General features: G+C 55.6%; 1 protein-coding gene across 1 annotated transcript in view; it reads right to left on the bottom strand.

Moving 5' to 3' along the window:
* Positions 1 to 341: 341 nt before the first annotated feature.
* The window catches only part of PLG (plasminogen), a 45,237-nt gene continuing 26,405 nt past the window's right edge, over positions 342 to 19,173 (bottom strand). Inside the window, exons 11-19 of the mRNA XM_051855159.3 lie at positions 15,679 to 15,860; positions 15,058 to 15,206; positions 12,955 to 13,048; positions 11,987 to 12,110; positions 10,777 to 10,851; positions 10,211 to 10,351; positions 7,105 to 7,211; positions 1,279 to 1,424; positions 342 to 738 (exon numbers count right to left, since the gene is read on the bottom strand). Of these exons, the coding sequence (XP_051711119.3) occupies positions 577 to 738; positions 1,279 to 1,424; positions 7,105 to 7,211; positions 10,211 to 10,351; positions 10,777 to 10,851; positions 11,987 to 12,110; positions 12,955 to 13,048; positions 15,058 to 15,206; positions 15,679 to 15,860 (1,180 nt within the window). The 3' untranslated portion in view covers positions 342 to 576. The remainder of the gene's footprint in view (positions 739 to 1,278; positions 1,425 to 7,104; positions 7,212 to 10,210; positions 10,352 to 10,776; positions 10,852 to 11,986; positions 12,111 to 12,954; positions 13,049 to 15,057; positions 15,207 to 15,678; positions 15,861 to 19,173) is intronic.

The raw sequence follows: 19,173 nt of genomic DNA, 5'->3' as shown, positions 1-19,173 counted from the left end.
CCCAAGTCCTTGGGCCCCTGCCACTCATGTGTGAGACCCGGAGCCGTGGCCACTGTGAGCCATCTGGAGAGTGAAGCAGCAGATGGAAGACCTCTCTCCCTCTCCCCCACCCACTCTCTGCCTTTCAAATAAATAAGTAAATCTTTGGATAAATAAATAAAAGGAGTCGTGTTGGGCCATGTGTAGCTGACGGATGGGGTGAAGCACAGGTGACTTCCCAGGTCTCTTCTCTTGCAGACTTCCTAGTCCTTATGAACACGAGGTACCTCCCTCCAGTCTGCTTAAAGTTGGTAAAAGACGAATGAAGAACCGAGATATGCAGGGACACCCCAGCCAATGAGCTCAATCAAGTAAGTACAGTGTTTATTCACCATCAGTGGCACAGCTGTGTTGCCTGATTCTTACAGAATCCAGCAGTCCTTTAGCCACACACATACAAGAACACTGAGAGCTGGCGGTAGGTGACAGCGAAGTGCGGTGCCTTGATTCCTGTCACCTCCTTCCAAGACACCAGATCCCCTACACGGGCTCCAGCCTCTGGGGAGCCTGATGCTTCACCACCGGTCTCCCATCCAATTAATTATTTCTCATCGTTCTTTCAATCCAATCAACAAACCTTGAGACACGAACATAGACGCCAGGCTTATTGGGACGCGCACAGCCAAGACCCCAGGAGGTGACTCCTTGTAGGATGTATTTGTCTTTCTCAAAGCAAACCAGAGGCCCACCGCTGTCACCCTGCATTGGGGGGAGGGCAGAAGAACTCCACGTGAGGCTCAAGCTGCCAGCCCGCTACTACGGGATGCCGGTGGGTTTCCCCAGCGTTTGAAACCGGAAAGGGACTTAGTGTCATATTGTGTGTTTAAGTCATCGTCAGTGTATTCAGGGGAGCCCAACCATGCAGCTCCCCCAGGGGAGAGGGCCTCCTGCACACTTGTCCCCCACCTCCTGCCTGGGGTTTCTTTGGAGCCAAGGCCGGCTTGGGCAAGATTGCAAAGTGGGCGCAGTGGGTCTCTGTCCTATACCCCCTTTCCTTACTGGAAGGGCCCCATCTCAGTCCCTGCCCACCTGCACGCTCCTAGGAGGTAGGTAGGGCGCTTAGCCACCCCCTGGAACGCAAAGCCAGAGGAACCACCTTCCATCATCTGAATGAGCACCCAGGGACCTGCAGGGCTTCTGAGCAGTGCTGAGCAGCCTTGAATTTGCTCTTTGGGACACACTGTCTGGGGCCCACACGGGCCAGTGTGAGACCAGCTTGGGTGTCCAGAGCCGGCTTACCTGGCAGCTGTCCGTGCCGCCTGCCAGGTGCCCAGCACACAGCTCCGTGGACCTGACTCTTCCGTTCAGGTACTCGAATCGATTGCACACCTTGTTCTCAATCACAGGCAACTGCGCTTCCTTGAGAAGGCCAGCGCCGTAGGTCCCTGTGTCCGAAAAGACGAAGGAAGCGGCTTAGACGTGTCACAAGGAAGCTTCCGGAACAACAGGGCAGCAATGATAGATGCCCTGCGTGTCTGTGCAGTTGGATGACGCCAGCAATCAGTCCCTAAGACTGCTGGGACTCTGCAGCCTTGAACGCATAAACATTTAAGAGTCTGTGTGCCCGAGACCTGGCTTGAACAATCTGGGTTTCTTTGCGGTGGTCTGGATTTTGTTGTTTATTTGTTTACCTTTTCCTCTTTTAAAACCATAAACATTTTTTTAATATGGAGATGAGTTTAAGAAATGCAGTTGCTACCCCCCCCCCTTTTTATTAAATGATTCTTTTCCGGGCTTTTTATATGCTTCCTTTACTACCTGTATTATATTGCACCGAAGCCGATTCTGGTTTTTTACCCATGACTGCAGCATAAGGACATCTGATGGAATGCTCCGGTCTTGTGACTAGGATGCTTGTGACAGGCATGTTTCCTGGTGGAATGAGAATGTTCTGGAAGGTGATGGTTGCACAGCATTGTGAATGTACTGTGACTTTCTGTACCCTTCAAAGTGATTAAAATAGTAAGGTCTAGTTTGTGCATACTTCACTGCAATAAAAGGAGAGAATTAACTTTTCAGGCACAAGTTCGTGACGTGGTGTATTTCACTGGCGTCTTTATCACCCCTGTTCTACAGTGAAGGGAGCTGAGGCTTCCAGAGGTAATGTCCTTGACCTTGAACCTGGTCCATGAAGTCCCTGCCCACGTGCTCACTGGTCTCTGCTCATGCTTCCAGCATAAGAATGTTCACAGTTCATTCTTATTCCTGAATTTTTTCTTAAATCTCAGTTCCCAGAAGTTATGTAAACATTTTATGGCTTCCCATAACATTGCAAAATTGTTTTCTAAGCTGGTGTCACAGTTTACAATTTCTACTGGGAAAAAAAAAGCCCCTTCACCTACTTTTAAGAGTAATTAAAGCCGGCGCCGCGGCTCACTAGGCTAATCCTCTGCCTGCGGCGCCGGCACACCGGGTTCTAGTCCCGGTCGGGGTGCCGGATTCTGTCCCAGTTGCCCCTCTTCCAGGCCAGCTCTCTGCTGTGGCCAGGGAGTGCAGTGGAGGATGGCCCAAGTGCTTGGGCCCTGCACCCCATGGGAGACCAGGAGAAGCACCTGGCTCCTGCCATCGGATCAGTGCGGTGCACCGGCCGCAGTGCGCCGGCCGCGGCGGCCATTGGAGGGTGAACCAACGACAAAAGGAAGACCTTTCTCTCTGTCTCTCTCACTGTCCACTCTGCCCGTCAAAAAAAAAAAAAAAAGTAATTAAAAAAAAAGCAACCAATAGAATAAGCATGAATCATTCTGGCTCCTTTTCTAATTTACATCAGAGGGAAGTGCGGCTGGTGCACTGGTTTTACATGTTGTAGCTCTCCCTTGGTGAACACCTGCTCGCTTGCCTTTGCAGAGCTGAGACAGGGCGTCTGCAGACCTGCGGAGGAAGTGCCCTACACAGAGGGACACACCCCTGGCTGCTTCCAAGTCACAAACAATCCAGCCCCCCAGTTTTGCAAGCCCAGCTTTCAACAGGGTTTTGCAGCAAACCTGTGCTTTGCTAGCATGGAACAATCAAGAAATCAAGTACTGGGGCCAGTGCTGTGGCACAGCGGGTAAAGCTGCTGCCTGCAGTGCCGGCATCCCATATGAGTCCCAGCTGCTCACTTCCAATCCAGCTCCCTGCTATGGCCTGGGAAAGCAGGAGAAGATGGCCCAAGTCCTTGGGCCCCTGCACCCGTGTGGGAGACCTGGAGGAGGCTCCTGGCTTCAGATTGGTGCAGCTCCGGCCGTTGCCACCAACTGGGGAGTGAACCAGCAGATAGAAGATTCTCTTTCTCTCTTTCTCTCTCTCTCTCTTTCTCTCTCTCCCCGTCTCCTTCTCTGTCTTTGTAACTCTTTCAAATAAATAAATAAATCTTTAAAAAAAGAAAGAAAGGAAGTACTGTCACGTCCCCCAGAGACTTGGACTCAACTCCACGGTTCCCTGGGGCCCAGAGAAGCTGCCCTCCACCTGGCGATGACATGAGCCTGGGAGAGCCTGGTCGGAGTGTCCCTTGGTCCAGGCTGGCCAGAGCTGCTGTGGAGGAAGGGCTTGGCCACAGCAGCATCGGGCCGGGGTGCATTGCTTGAAATGAGTTCGTGTGTGGAGGCCGCACCCCCCTCAGGATATTTTGCTGCGAACTCCTAGTTCTAGGAGTGAGGTCTCTGCTTCCTGAGTAGGCCCCACATCCTGAGAGCGCAGGAGCCTCCTGGTCTGTGCGAACGTGCTGCCACCCTATGGCCAAAGCTGAGATGGCGTCCTGGGAGCGGGGACACTGCAGGGAACCCAGGAACAGAAGCCCCGCTGAGACCGCGAAGAGAAGGCAGCAGGGAAAGGCGGGTGCAGGGCAGAGCCCAGGGATTGCTGGGGGGCTGCCCTGGGGGAGCCCTCGGCCTCAGGTTGACCTCATGTCTCAGATACCGAAGGTGGGAAGGGGAGAAGAATTCTGACCTCACACCCGCAGGCCGGGGCCGCTGAACGATCCGGTCTCATTACTGACGTGCACAAAACGGGCAAGCAGCGCGAGTTATGTGTTGTGACTCCTCCCAGTCTACTTGCTGTTCTGAGAATCATCTCAATATAAATGTGGGCAGGACCAGGAGAGACAGGGAACCCAGTGCAGGTGGCAGTAGAAGCATGTGGGTGGGAGGTGGGACAGAAGACCCAGCAACTGGACAGGGGTGTCAGGAGGCCTGGGTTCCATCAGGGAACACCCTGCTCATGTGATGTTTGGTGATGATGGTGGTGATGATGGTGATGATGGTGGTGATGATGGTGATGGTGATGGTGGTGATGATGGTGGTGATGGTGGTGATGATGGTGGTGATGGTGATGGTGGTGGTGATGATGGTGATGGTGGTGATGATGGTGGTGATGGTGGTGATGATGGTGGTGATGGTGGTGATGATGGTAGTGATGATGGTGGTGATGGTGGTGGTGATGGTGGTGATGGTGGTGATGATGGTGGTGATGGTGGTGATGATGGTGGTGATGGTGGTGATGATGGTAGTGATGATGGTGGTGATGGTGGTGGTGATGGTGGTGATGGTGGTGGTGATGGTGGTGATGATGGTGGTGATGGTGGTGGTGATGGTGGTGGTGATGGTGGTGATGATGGTAGTGATGATGGTGGTGATGGTGGTGGTGATGGTGGCGATGGTGGTGATGGTGGTGGTGATGATGGTGGTGATGGTGGTGATGATGGTGGTGATGATGGTGGTGATGGTGGTGGTGATGGTGGTGATGGTGGTAACGGTGATGTCAGTGATAATGGGGATGACGGAGATGATGGGGTTGCTGGTGATGGTGATAGTGATGTTGGAGATGATGATGGTGGTGTTCATGGTGATGGTTCACAATTTTAATTCTCAAAATGACCTCGCAGTACAGATGAAGGAGCAAAGCTTAGAGTACAGACAAGGAAACATGGCTTAAAGCAATGAAATGACTGCTCAATGTCACGTGGAAGACAGGGCCCAAACTCTCACCCGGCTCCGAGGGACTGAGGCTCCTCCGTAACCTGCTGAGCTACTGCAGAGGAAATCTCTTGGTTTTGGGGAGCCTCGCAGCCTTTCACCCTACACCCCACAGTCCTGCTGAGGGACCTACCCTTTTCCCTTCTGGGAGTGAGCAGGTCCTGCCCCAGTTCCAGGGGGAGCAGGTGAGGCCGGTGCAAGCCAGGTGCTGATTGGTTCAGGGACAGACGCAGGATGCGGTCCAACCTCTCAGAGCTGGGCAGACCACTGCGCTGTGGGGAGAGCGCCCTCCCTCCTCGGCGGAGGCAGAGCCGCCACAGCATCCGCAGCCCAGAAGGGCGGCGCCTCTGTGCCGGGTGTGGCACCCAGACCATGTCTGGAGAGGCTGGGCCTGGGCCATCCTGTGAGCCAGCGGACTTGTCACCTACTGGGCTTCCTCTTCGTGTTTCATCCACTCTGCATTTTCTGTCTCTTGCAAGAAACAGCTGCATTTGCTGCAACTGCCTTCCCTGTCACCCATAAGAGCTGCAGCCGATGGAGCGCCAAGCCCATGCCTGGCGCTTCCTGCACTTGCTCATCGGCCCCCACAGCAGCCCCGCAGCCCGGCTGTCAGCTGAGGAAATAGTCCCCAAGACTTGGGAACGTTTCCCACCCAAGCACCTGCGTGGCTTCCGAGATCAGATGCGACCGGGCGTGATCAGGATGCTGTGGCCGTGGACCGGAATTTTCTGAGTTCCTAACACAGGTTGGTTAAGTGGGTGTGTCTCACCCAGTGACTGACAAGGCCACCTCCCCACACCATCCCTGAGCCTCAGAATGCTCAATTGTAAAACAGGAACAGGCCGGCGCTGCGGCTCACTAGGCTAATCCTCCGCCTTGCGGCGCCGGCACACCGGGTTCTAGTCCCGGTCGGGGTGCCGGATTCTGTCCCGGTTGCCCCTCTTCCAGGCCAGCTCTCTGCTGTGGCCAGGGAGTGCAGTGGAGGATGGCCCAGGTGCTTGGGCCCTGCACCCACATGGGAGACCAGGAAAAGCACCCGGCTCCTGCCACTGTATCAGCGCGGTGCGCCGGCTGCGGCGGCCATTGGAGGGTGAACCAACGGCAAAGGAAGACCTTTCTCTCTGTCTCTCTCTCTCACTGTCCACTCTGCCTGTCAAAAAATTAAAAAAAAAAAAAAAAACAAAAACAGGAACAGTGGCGTGAACCCATCGGGTTGGCAGCACTGACACACCCCTCGGGCTGCTTCCCTGGCCAGGCGTCAGATTCCCAGGGTCAGAAGTGCAGGAAGTGGGCCAGGTTTGGAAAATGGAAGCAAAGGCACAGACAGAGGGAGGCCAGTTTCAAAATGGCCTACACCAGGAGTTTCTGATTTTTTTTTTAAGCCACAAAACGTTTCTGTTAATGAAAACTTATGAGAAGGGCTGATGGGGGGGTGGGGGACCATCCGTAAGCGTGGGCTCTGCAGGAAAATGGGTACAGCAGAGCAGTACCCAGAGGTGCACTGCCCCGTCCAGGTCTCCCGAGCTCCTGCCTGTGCCCCAGGGCCCTTGCCTAGGCTGAGAAGGTGAGGCAGGGGTCCTAAGACGTCCTGTCCCTAGGCTGGTGGCAGTCTCCTGTGGGAATAATTGTTATCAGGACACCTGCAAAGTTTCTGTGTCCTCTCACCTTCACCCCATCAACCAAGCCAAATGCCATCCTGCAACTGGGGACTCATGGGGCTTTCTCCCCACCCCACCCCGTCAGTCTCCTCCCGCACACTTCAGATGTAAAGATGTTCCAGAAGACTACATGAGCCGTGCCTCCCACTGTTGCCAGGAGCCCAGGATGACTCGCTGCACGTGACGAATAACCCAGCACCCCCGGCCTTCACTGTGGATGCATCAAAGCCCTGCTTACCCAGGGAAGCAATATTATTGTTGAAATCCTGGGTTCAGAAACCCAGAGAAACGGTCCCCCTCCCCGTGGGACTGTGCCTTGATGACAGACTGTGGACACACAGGCAGGTGCTATGGACCACAGGCACTGATCAGGGCGTGTGCACCCTTCTCCGCCCGCAGGGGCTGTATGCCCGCATCAGTTCCCTGTGCGCACCGGGGAGGGTGTGGGGTTAGCTCACCTTGGGTTTCTCCCCAGCCAGTGATGTAGCACTCCGTCCGGTCGGCAACCACGTAATTTGAGGAGGGCAGACAAGCTGGGATGACCTTGTCGGTGATGACGGCAGGGCTGGAAGGGAAGCATCAACAGTCACCCTCCACTGCTCTGCTGGGAGTGGCTGCTGACCGCTGACCGCTGACCGCAGATGCCGCGTGCCTCAAACCCCAGCGCCTCCGAGTCCCGTGCTCCGCTGACAGAGCGATGGAGAACGCATTCACCCTCACGGCGGCCTGCGGACCCCTAAGTGTTCACTCTAGAAGCATCCGCGGTCGGGCCGGCGCCCGGCACAGTGGTTAAGACACAGCTGGGACTCGGCACCTTGTATGGTGGAGCCCGAGGTCAAGTCCCGGCTGCTGATTCCAGCTCCCTGCTACTGCACACCCTGGGGTGCAGCGGGTGAGGGCACACACAGCGGTCCTCTCCCACCCCCACGGGAAAGCTGGGCGGAACTCTGAGCTCCTGGCTTTGGCCTGGCCCAGCCCTGGCTGTTGCAGGTATTTGGACAGTGCACCAGCAGAGAGAAGAGCTCTCTCTCTGTCTCCTGCTAACTTTCTAATAAAAATAAATATTAAAATACTAAAAATGAAGAGGAAACACTGGTTGGGTACAAGAAGCTGCCAGTGTTCGTTAACCTGGGAAACTGAGGTGACAAAGACCAAAGACTCCGTCCCACACACGTCCTGGACACTACACCTTTCATAACAAGTGCAGCTTTTTTAAAACATTTTTTTGGGAGCCGCACAGAGAGAAGAAAGAGCATTCCCACCAGTGGTTTCCTCCAAAATGCCCACAAGAGCTGGGCTTAAAAGGCTAAAAGTCAGGAGACAGGGACTCCATCTGGGTTCCCCACATGGGTGGGGGGGTTACTGGAGCCATCAGCCGCCGCCTCCCGGGTGCACGTTAGCAGGGGACCCAAACCCAGGCCCTCACTGCAGGCTGAGGGAATCCCAGCTGCTAGGCTGTGCCCACTCCCACAGGTGCATGCGTTCTATGTCAGTTCAGAGGGTGCTGCTCCGTGGAACGCCAGCCTGGGCCTCGAACGGAGCCCATGTGTGACCAGGGCCAGGGACACCAGCTTTTGGGGCCTCCGTTTCGTCATAAGCAAACCTCACAAGCCCATTCCAGACTGGAAGTGCAATAGGACGGGAATCAGCGCTTTGCACGAGCACAGTGGCGTTGCTTTCCAAAACTCCCACAGGCCTTTGCGCCCCCCGGCGTCTCCAGCATCACGCCTGACTTTCAGGCCTGATTCTACTCTAGTCTGAGCTGTGCTTGGGATGCGGGGTGTCCCCCAGAGGTTCGCGTGTGGGGCGCTTGGTCCCCAGGGCAGTGATGGCAGGAGGTGGTGGGCCTTTCGGGGGCGGGGGGCGTGAGACGTCATCAGTCTGGGGCCGGCTCTGAGGCACAGCAGCGGTTAAGCTGCTGCCTGCGACGCCTGGTATCCCATATGAGTGCCAGTGTTCATCGGGTAACTCAGCTTCTGATCCAGCTCCCTGCTGATGACCTGGGAAAGCAGCAGAGGATGGCCCAAGGATTTGGGTTCCTGTCACCCATGTGGAAGACCTGGAAGAAGCCCCTGGCTCCTGGCTTTGACCCGGAGCAGCCCCAGCCATTGCTGCCATTTGGGGAGTGAACCAGAGGATGAGAGCATTCTCTCTCTCTCTCTTTCTCTGTCACTCTGCCTTCCAAATAAGTAAAATGAATCCTTACTAAAAGAGAAAGAAAGTTCATCAAGTCATGGCTGTGCCTTCCCAAGTGCTTGTCCTGTTTTTTTCCCCCTTGGTGTGTGTCCTCCTCTCACAGGAAGTGCAAAGATGGGGTGCTCTCGTGATGAGGCACAACACGCGTGTGCGCTGGACGAGGGGCAGAGGGCAGCAGGACGTGGCTGCACAGGCGAAGCCAGCGAGGCCCTTTCTTGCCTTCCATCCTGGCTGTGCAACCAGGGAAGCTGCCCTGGGGTGGGGACCAGACCCGGGAGGAGCTGGGCCTGGTGCCGGCCGGCCTGTCCTCCTCACGGCCGGCATCGTCCCTGTCCTCAGGGACCCAACAGGCACAGCCCTCGTGCTCTGCATGCCTGCCTTGGAGTAGCTGGCTGGCTGCTGTCTCCAGGGGGCCCTGTGCCCAAACGCTGCTGTCAGGCTCCACCAAACAGCACTTCACCGAGGAAAATAAAGCCGAAGACAAACTCGCTGAGATGGAGTTGCACTTGTGAGTTGTCTGAGCAAGGTTTTCATTTTTTTTGTTTACACTGTGATTTTTTTAAGTACTTTGACATACCGAATCTCATGGGGCTCTTTCAAACCTGTGTCGAGAAGAGAACTGTCACCCTGGAAAGGTGACTTGTTCTCTGATCACCATGGTGTATTAACTGGTGACTATCACTTGAGACAGTTTGGGATAACAGTATACCTCTTCCTTTTTATGTAATCAAGACAGGAAAATATCCCATCTGTTGATTCACTCCTCCAATGGCAGCTATGGCTGGGGCTGGGCCAGGGTTGCAGCCAGGAGCCTAGAACTCAACCCAGGTCTCCCACATGGGTGGCAGGGGCCCCTCTCCTAAGCCATCCCTGCTGCGCCCCGGGGTCTACATTGGCAGCACACTGGGGCCAGGAACCAGGGCTGGGGGTCACACGCAGGTGCTGCCAGTGGCGCTCAGGCACCCTAACTCGTGCCTTAACTGCTGGCTAAGCACCCACCGCTGTCTTCAGTTTCAACTCAGTCTTTTTCCTCGTGAGGAAACAGCCTGGGTGGCCTTGAGAAACGAGGTTCGTGGAAAATGTTCGTTATATAAACGATTGCATGAATTTTAAAATTCTTTTGCACCAAAAAAAAAAAAAAACCACCCTTATGTTTAGATTCCGTTATTCCATGAACTTTTTGAAGTCCTCCCACATGTGACAGAACTGGAGGGAGGGGGATTGAGTCTGTGTTTTCTGATGAAGTTCAATGCCAAACCCCGTGTGATACCCCATGGCACGGACGGCACCGCCCACAGCTAGCACAGTGGTTACGACCCAGGAACCCCAGGCAGAGAGCAAATGTGTTCACTCAGCCTGAGCCACTACCTGCTTAGCTTCATCAGGGCAATGTCCGCTCGCGAGGGCTCCAAGAACAACTTGGCCACGTCTATGTCCTGAACGTCCAATTCCAGATTCACTTCTTTGTGTGCGCCCAGGATGACTCTGTATGCTGAAGGCCTTGGGTACCTGGGGACCATGGTGACAACAGAATCAAACGGTGAGTGTGGCCCAGCCCCTTCATCAAGTGCCCACCTGCGCCGCCACCCTGCCTTGTCCGTCTGGCAGCCCTGGCGCCTGGCTTCCGAGTGGCGAGAAGCAACATTTACAGCTTGCCTGCCCCTGGCACTTAGGGAACGTTCTCAGGGCTGCTTGGGGGACAAGCCCTGTCCTGCTGTTTCTCCGGGCTTACCAAGTCGCCCACGCTGGGTCTTTCTTGTGCACTTTCTTTCTAGAAACACGCCCCTCCTCTCTCATCTGGTTGCCCTGGCATTTTGTCACAGGTTTCTGCACAGCTCTCCCTGGCCCCTGTGTCACTGCCATGGAGCGGGAGAGGGAAGGGGAGGGAGGAAGTCTTTTTAAAGGGACCCCATAGCACCTGGCCCCTCACGCACTTTTCCAGGCAGTGGGCAGCGGTCAGCACCCACTCGGGGGCTATGAGAGTGCCTCCGCAGAAGTGCTGTCCAGTCCTGGGAAGAGAACAAGTCGAGGCGTTAGTACAGAGCCCGTGGAGATTCTGTTCCGCTGTTCACCCTGGCTTCCGCCTGTGCCGCTGCTCCCACAGAATAAAGCTAGCGGCCCACGGGGATGGGTGCAAATCCGGGCTGTGCCTCAGGAGTGAGATTTTCCCGGAGGTCCCACCCCCACCACTGTGTACAGATGGCCGGCGAGGCTGAGGCACTGCCCGGTGCCAGCTAACTGGCTCCGACTTGAAGGCCTCCATCCGCGGCTTGGACCCAAGTGTCCAATGGAAGTGACAGAGCGAAGTCCCCTCCTCGCGGGCTCGCCCCTTTGTGCAGGGTCAGTTGACTCCTCCAGGAGCCCACGTGTGCTCTTCATGGGAGCTCGCTGGGTTCTGCCCGACAATCTTTACTTTGGCACAATGTCCCCTAAGTCGCTTCCTGTCCTGGATTGCTTAGGCCTGCGGTCGCTCCTCTGAGCCAGAGCGGCAGGAAGAGGAAGGCAGAGGGCAAGTGCATGGCTGTGGCCTGCTGACCAGCTCATCTGGAAACTGACCACTAGGGGAAGGCTCTGCGTAGCAAGGCGTGGCCGGAGGAGAGGAGAGGACGCTGGGCAGCCAAGCTCGTCCACGGTGTGTCACAGGCTGACGGGGGGCGAGGCGGCGCTTTAGCGAGAATTGTAAGGAACACAAGGACGCCAAGCCAGCGGGCAGACGGTCGCACGTGTGCTTAGTGAGAGATGCTCAAGGAAGCAGAATCCTCGCAGGCATATTCCCCCGAAACGGTGACCCCCACTCTCCAGGTCAACTGAATGCCCGCATGTGTTTGTTCTCGTGCTCCGGCTGGGAGAGCGGCCACCGCATGCAGCCCCGTGGCGCACACCGGTGCACACGCGGCGGCCCCCAGACCCTGTGGGCACGGGCCAGCGGTACTGGGGCCTGGTGGCAGCCACTGCTCCCAGGGATTTCAATGAGAACCGACCAGACCAAGAGAAAAGAAGCTCTGTCTGGTCACTTTGAAGGAGAGAGCCTGGAGAAACCGCATTGAATTTGTAAAGGTCTTTCCCTCCGCCGCTGTGTGGGCTCAGGGAGCGGAGAGGGGGCTCGCGGGGGTCCCAAGGGAGGGCGGCAGAGGCTGGGCTTACCGTGTCCTGAGACTGATCTGCCAAGGCCAGGAGTGTGGGTTGGCCACACACCCGCCGACCACCCTTCCCGGACACTTCTTCGGCTCCACCTTGGGCTTCCCACAGTCATAGGAAGAGGAGGAAGCTGTGGCACAAAGCGGGAGAAGTGCAGGTGAGCCAAAGGAAGTGATTGCGTGATTGCGCCATCTGCTTCAAGACAAACCCACGCCTCGTGAACTTGACAGGCATCGTCTGGGATACTTCCTCCAAGTTTCCAGGTGCAGTGGACAGCCAAGAAGCCCCTCTCTCAAGGCAATCCAAGCCCATGCCATTATTTCGTCGGAGGAGTGACAAAATAAACTGGTGTGGCTTGGAATCAGAAAGGAGCTGTTTGGAGAGGACTCGACTGGCACACGTAGTTATTTGTCATTGTTGCTTGATGTCAGGTTTATCATCAGCGTGTGATTCCCACCAACAACACCACCTAACGCAGTGCCATGGGGCCAGCCTTCTCACCTTGCCTTGCCATCACCTCCCACCTGCTCTCCCTCTCATGACACTATAGCCTGCAAGCTTCCTAGAGGGTAGGGGTGATGTCCCATTTGGGAGCTACAGTGTTTAAAATGTCTCTCATTGTCCGCCACCCTCCAGGGTCTTCGGAAACATAAACGCGAGCTGCTGTTAGTAACAATGGCAGGAGGACATTATTTCAGTCCTGACCAGTCGGAGACTCTGTACTCTATCAAATCTGGGAACCGAGTTTCCCAAATAACTTGTCATTTGCCATGGCTAGTTCTGAGACTCTTTATATAGTCATCTTTGTTTTTTGTTTTTTTTTTTTCAAGGAAACATGCAATGTGATGAAATTACTCTTTCCAATACTGAGCCCAGTATCTGCTGTGGTGTCTTGTATGCAGCAGATGTGCGCAAAGGAAGGGGAGGGGAGGGGAGGGGAGGGGAGGGGAGGGGAGGGGAGGGGAGAAACTTACCACACTGAGGGACGTCACAGTAGTCGTAAAGCTTCCTTGGGTTCATCGTGTAGCACCAGGGGCCGTTGGTGTCACCATCAGGATTACGGCAGTACTGGGAAAAAGCAGGCATTTGAGACACGGCTTGCATGGGACAGAGAAGGGACGAAGCACTCCATGGCAGACACCTCACTTTGGTCAACTTTTTTTTTGGGGGGGGGGCACAGTTATTTTTCCAGATGCTTGTTGCGATGGTTAAAGTCGGGTGTGGTCGTGAGTGGGTTCCGGGATAACTAGGCACGCAGGTAGCATTCCTTGGGTGTGTCTGGGAGGTTTCCCAATGGGACTAGCAGGTGCGCACAAGTGGCCCGGGTGGGCAGACCTGGCCTGTGTGTGGGCAGCACCAGCTGTAGGCTGGGGGTCTGCAGAGAGCAAACACGGAAGGTGGCCTGGGCTCCGAGAGCGGGGTGCACTTGACTCCTGGCCCGGCCCGCAGAACACGGGGCCTGGGGGGCTCTGGGCTCCGGCTCGCACCCCAAGGCCCCGGGCCCGTGCTCCGGCTTTCAGCACCCAGAGAGCCATGCCCTTGGCCTCGCCCACTCCCAGGCCAGAGACGTGGATGGAGCCACACCGCCCGCGTCCCAGGGCCTGCAGCCTGCCGGCGCCCATCGTGGGACTTCTCAGCTGCCACAGCCACACAAGCCGCTTCCCCTAATGAGCTCGCTCCATGTGTCGATAGGCACAGCCTACCACTCTGCCTCTGGGACGAGCCTCACTAATCATGCGAAAGGCCTTTCCCTCAAAAGGAGCTCCAGCCACAGGGCCGCTCCCTGGGGCAGAGGGCAGTGGTCCTGGGGGCCTGGGGGTGGAAGATGTATGAAGTCGGGGGCATCTTCAGCAATCCAGGGCCATGGGGGCACTGCCACCATCTGCCCGGGGAAGCCTGGCTCAGCAATGCTTGTTCCCACGGAGCGTGCACCCTCCCGGGGCCAAGACACACAAGGCAGAGCCCTCCCTCTTCCTGGGCTATGGTGCTCAGCCCATTTGTCTGCGCCCACCCCATCGCCAGGCCTGGTGCAGAGGTCCTGGACCTGAGTGATACCCCCAAGGGGTGACACCTGACAGGAGCGCCTGATGCCCTCGGAGCTTCCTGGGTGTCGGCGCCATCTTCCATCCCAGCAAGGCCGCTCTGCAGGGGCTTCCCGATGGGGGCTTTGCCAGGGGGACCAGCTACGTGATGAGAGGGTGGGGCTTCAGCTCTGCCCTGCCCCTTCCGCTGATCCCCCGAGGCCGATGATGGGAACAGTCGTGCCAACATCACGAAACCTCCATGGAAACCCAAAGGGCGAGGTCTGTAGGCCCTCGGGGTCGCTGACCTCAGGGAGGGCACCTGAGCTCGGTGCCTCTCCCACACACCCTCTCTGCGCGGCCTCCCATCCAGCTGTACACCTGTGCTTTGAGACACAGCCTTTGTAATTCACGGGTCAACAAAGACCCATTTCCTTGAGTTCTGTGAGCTGCTCAGGCAAACGAACCAAACCCAGGAGCTAAGGGAGCTCTGATTGACAGCCCACCAGAGGCACAGGTCACAGCCTGGAACTGGTAGCTGGCCCCTGAAGTGGGGACCTGCACCCGACCCCTGTGGGGTCCGACACTCCCTCCAGGTAGACAGCGTCAGTCACAGGAGGCCCAGCAGGTGTCCCGTGGAGACTGTGCTGAGTGGTCTGTGAGCGCAGACGCCAACTTTGGCTTTTCCTGTGTCCTAGACCCCCTGGAGAGTGGTGAGACCCAGGGGAACCCACTGTGTGGAGTCCTGATGGCCCCACTCCATCTTTTCTAGACAGTTCGGCCAAAATGTCACCCAGGGCATCTTCGGTCACTGGAAGCTGGGGGCGGACACTGGACGCGACAGAGCAGAGCAGAGCGACACCCAGGGCAGGAGGCTGCAGCATGGCGCCCTGGCTGCCTGTGCTCACTGCCAGACGCCCTCTGCAGGGGCTTCCTCCCCAGCCTTCCCCCAGCACCAAAGACCAGTCCAGGCCGACTTTCGCCGACACGAGGCCGGTCGGTCTGCAAAGACAGCTCAGCGAGAGGCCGAGCCAGGCGGCCAGCACGGAGGCTTACATTGCGCTCCAGACCTGCGCGTGGGTTTGTCTCGGGCGTGAAGATGTTGTGCCTGTGGGGCTCCTGCGCAGCCCACCCCTGGCAGGGGGTGCCGTCGGCCGTGGTCGCCTTCTTGCCCCGATATCCTTTCCCGTTGCCAAACATGCAGTCTGCCGGAGACAAAGTGGGCGGTTGTGTGCCACTGTGTGCAGACCCCGGCCCACAGGGACCACCACAGGGACCACACCCAGATCGCTGGGTTTCTGTGAGCTGCCAGACTCAGGGCCACAGCACCCCAGGCCCAGATGATTGATAGTCACTGGGAAGCCTGTGTGTTTTAAGAAATGACCAGAAGCACTCATTGCCTTGGAAATAGCCACGAATTAAGCCAGGGGTTGGAATGGGAACGCTGTCTGGGATGCCACCACAACCAACTTCAGAACAAGGTTGCGGGAAGAGAGAGCCCCTGGAAGCCTCGCCCAGTTCCTGGAGGAGCTGCCCAGCGTGCTTGTGCCAACAGCAACGGCTCTGCCCCCTACGGGTGTGTGGGGGCTCCGTCCACAGGGCACAGCCTCAAGGTCCCTGCGTCCAAAGGCTGCCCCAAAGTCCCCCACTGCCGAATCCCGGCTGCAGGCTTCTCACCTGGCTCAAAAGTAGCCTCCGGCCTGGGGAGCTGGGCCGTGGGTACAGTGGCTGCCGGGCTGGCGGCCGGCTCCGAGCACCTCCGCAGGTTGCAGTATTCCCATCTGACGCTCGGGTCGGTGGTGTAGCACCACGGGCGGATGTCATCGTCGGGGTTCCTGCAGTAGTTCATTGTCAGGTCCCTGTCAATCCCAAAGCAGCACCGGTTACCAGGGCTGGGAGAACCCTCAGGGGGCCCTGCACCCCCTGGATTTCATCAAAGTGTGAACAAGACACGTCGAAATATTCCTATTAAAGGCGTAACAGCAGCACAGGCACAGCTGGTCCCAGCTTCTAAACACCTGTCGAGTGCCAAGGACACACTAGCACTTCTACTTCTTTCTTTAAAATTATTTTTTTTATTGGGGCTGGCGCTGTGGCCTAGTGCGCTAAGCCTCCGCCTATGGTGCCGACATCCCATATGGGCACCAGTTCAAGTCCTAGCTGTTCCACTTTCAACCCAGCTCTCTGCTGTGGCCTGGGAAAGCAGCAGAAGATGGCCCAAGTCCTTGGGCCCCTGCATCCGCATGAGAGACCTGGAAGAAGCTCCTGGCTCCTGGCTTCTGATCAGCCCAGCTCTGGCTGTTGCTATCGTTTGGGGAGTGAACCAGTGAATGAAAGACCCACCGACCTCCTTCTCTCTCTCTCTCTCTCTCTCTCTCTCTCTCTGTGTATGTGTGTACGTGTGTGTGTGTGTGTGTGTGTGTGTAACTTTACCTCTCAAATAAATTTTAAAAACTTCTAAAAAAAGATTTTATTGATTTGAAAGAGTTACACAGAAAATGGGAGAGAGAGAGAGAGAGAGAGAGAGAGAGGTCTTCCATCTGCTGGTTCATTCCCCAAATGGCTGCAATGGCCAGAGCTGGGCCAGGCCTAAGCCAGGAGCCAGGAATTTCATCAGGTCTCCCACGTGGGTGCAGGGGCCCAAGCACTTGAGCCATCTTCTGATGCTTTCCCAGGTGCATCAGCAGGGAGCTGAATCAGAAGTAGAGCAGCTGGGTCTCGAACCAGCACCCATATGGAATGCTGGGGTCTCAGGCAGTGACTTTACACTCTGTGCCACAATGCCGGCCCCTATCACTTCTATTTCTAAAAAATCAAAAGCACTCCATATATAAAAGCTGAAACAATCCATATGGAAATATGTGGAAGAACATTCTAGAATATCCTCCTTCCACATTCTGCTAAACACCTCTTCAGACTGAGCTGGTAGCGATTTGCCAGGGTCATTTCAGAGTCTGTATGCACACGCAGATCTCCCCATCTGTATCTCTCTGCGGATGAATAAGTAGGGGTGTGTGACTTGGAAATAAAATGTCCTTCCCCAAAGAAGACATGCCTACGAGATGATAACACTCCCCGGCTGGCTCTCCTGGTGCACTGAGTTATAACGTAGCTAAAATACTGTATACTTACAACGATATTACTATAAATACCATTTCATGCAGATCAAGAGGGTTTGGTCTGAAAAACACGGGAAAGCTGGCCTGGAAATCGAGCTGGTGGGCAAGATCTTGTTCTGCAGAACGAACACTTTTGTGGGCAGGAATCCACCCTGCTCTCAGCCCATCGTCTGCCAGCTGCAGCCGCTCGGCGACCAGGGAAGGGGGTGAGAACAAAGATAAGACAGGCTTAGGGGTACCGGGAGATGTCTGGGTGGTCCAGGACGTCTGAGGCTCTAAACAGGAATGCAGGGGTCAGAGAAAAATTGGAGAAGGCGTCGCAGCTGCGGAGGCTGGGGGTACTGGAGCACTCGGTCCGCTCAGCCCCCTGAGAACATCACCCCAGCCTCCCAGAATCCTCAGCCTCAGAAAGCTCTCCATGGTCCAGCGTCACAGTTCTGATGCAGAAAACTTGAAACTTGATGAGTTTTGATGGACACGACTAGCTGCGTAATCCACACACCTGTCACGATGTAGAACATCCCAGCACCCAAGAAAGCTCCCCACGGCACAGTTCATCTCTAGTAGCCTGCTCTCCGAGGCCATGCCACTGGTTTCTTCCACCATAAGTCAATATTGCCCCTTCTAGAACCTCATAGAAACGGGCTCAGCCAGAATCTACATTTCTGTGTCTGGCTTCTTTCCTTAACATAACAGGCTAGCATGCCATCCGTGCCACACGAGCGCGTTGACAGCTGCTTCCTTTTTGTTGCGGAATAGTGTTCTGGTGTGCAATACACCACAAAGTGCTTGTGCATTTTCTTATTGACAGACTCTGATGGTTGGAGACTATGACGAAGTTCCTTGTAGAAAACCAGCCTTGGGGACTGTTCTCATCTCCCGGGGCAAACACTCAGGAAAGGGACTGCAGGTGTGCAGCACAGACGCGTGCGACTTTCACTTAAATATCAGTCATCAGACTGATTTCCAAAGGGGTTGTTGCACTTCACAGGAGGACCAGCCTCACTCTGCGTGCTTGCCATCACTTCTCGTTGTCTGTCTCCTAAACAGCAGCCGTGGGGCCGGCACTGTGGCGCAGCGGGTTAAAGCCCTGGCCTGAAGTGCCAGCATCTCATATGGGCACCAGTTCTAGTCCCGGCTGCTCCTCTTCGGATCCAGCTCTCTGCTACAGCCTGGGAAAGCATAGAAGATGGCCCAAGTCCTTGGGCTCCTGCACCCACGTGGGAGACCTGGAAGAAGCTCCTGACTTCAGATAGGTGCAGCTCTGACCACTGTGGCCATCTGGGGAGTGAACCAGCGGATGGAAGACCTTTCTCTCTGTCTGTCTCTACTTGTCTCTGTAACTCTTTCAAATAAAATAAAAATCTTTTAAAAAAAACAGCAGCTGTTTCTGTCAGGGTGGCGGTAGCTCGTTACTGCTGGTATTGGTTCTTTTGTGGCTGAGGTGTGGAGCGTTCCTCTCAGGAGTTGGCTGGCCATGTGTTCATCGTTTGTTGTGACGCCTATCTGAGCAGTTGCCCGTGTGATCAGGCTGTTGGTCCTGTTATTAGTGAGGGGAGGGGAGGGGTACATGCCGTGTGCAAGCCGTTTGTCAGACACATGGATTGAGAGGGGTTTCCTCTCACTTTGTGACTTGCCCACTTATTAACTTGTGATTTTTCTTTTCGTTTATAGTTAATGTTTCCTGGGTCGTGCCTAAAAAGAAGTTGCCTTCCGCACAGTTGTGAAAATGTTCTTTTAGGCCTTGTCCTAGAAGTTCTGTCTCTCAGCTTCAGTCTGAGACCTACCTTTGGGTCCAAGAGGTCTCTGAAATTAACAAGTGAAGATGAAGGCAGGGGGCAAGGCTTGGCGTTGTGTCTGTTTGTGCTCTACGGACACCCAGTGGTTCTGAAGTCATTTTGGAATGAATTGATTTGCCGTCTGTATGGGAAGCTGGTTGGCCCTGTTTATGGAGGTCTGTCTTTGGGCCATTGCTTTTCATGTTTGAACACCATTGCCAACACCATAGTGTGCTGATTATTGTACGTTTATACATCTTTAAGTCAGGGCATGG

This window comes from Oryctolagus cuniculus, chromosome 5 (assembly GCF_051225735.1).
Source record: "Oryctolagus cuniculus isolate XC-2025 breed Fujian yellow rabbit chromosome 5, ASM5122573v1, whole genome shotgun sequence".
Lineage (NCBI taxonomy): Eukaryota > Metazoa > Chordata > Mammalia > Lagomorpha > Leporidae > Oryctolagus > Oryctolagus cuniculus.
Note: the sequence above shows the minus strand (reverse complement) of the source record. Positions and strands in the feature narration are given on the sequence as shown.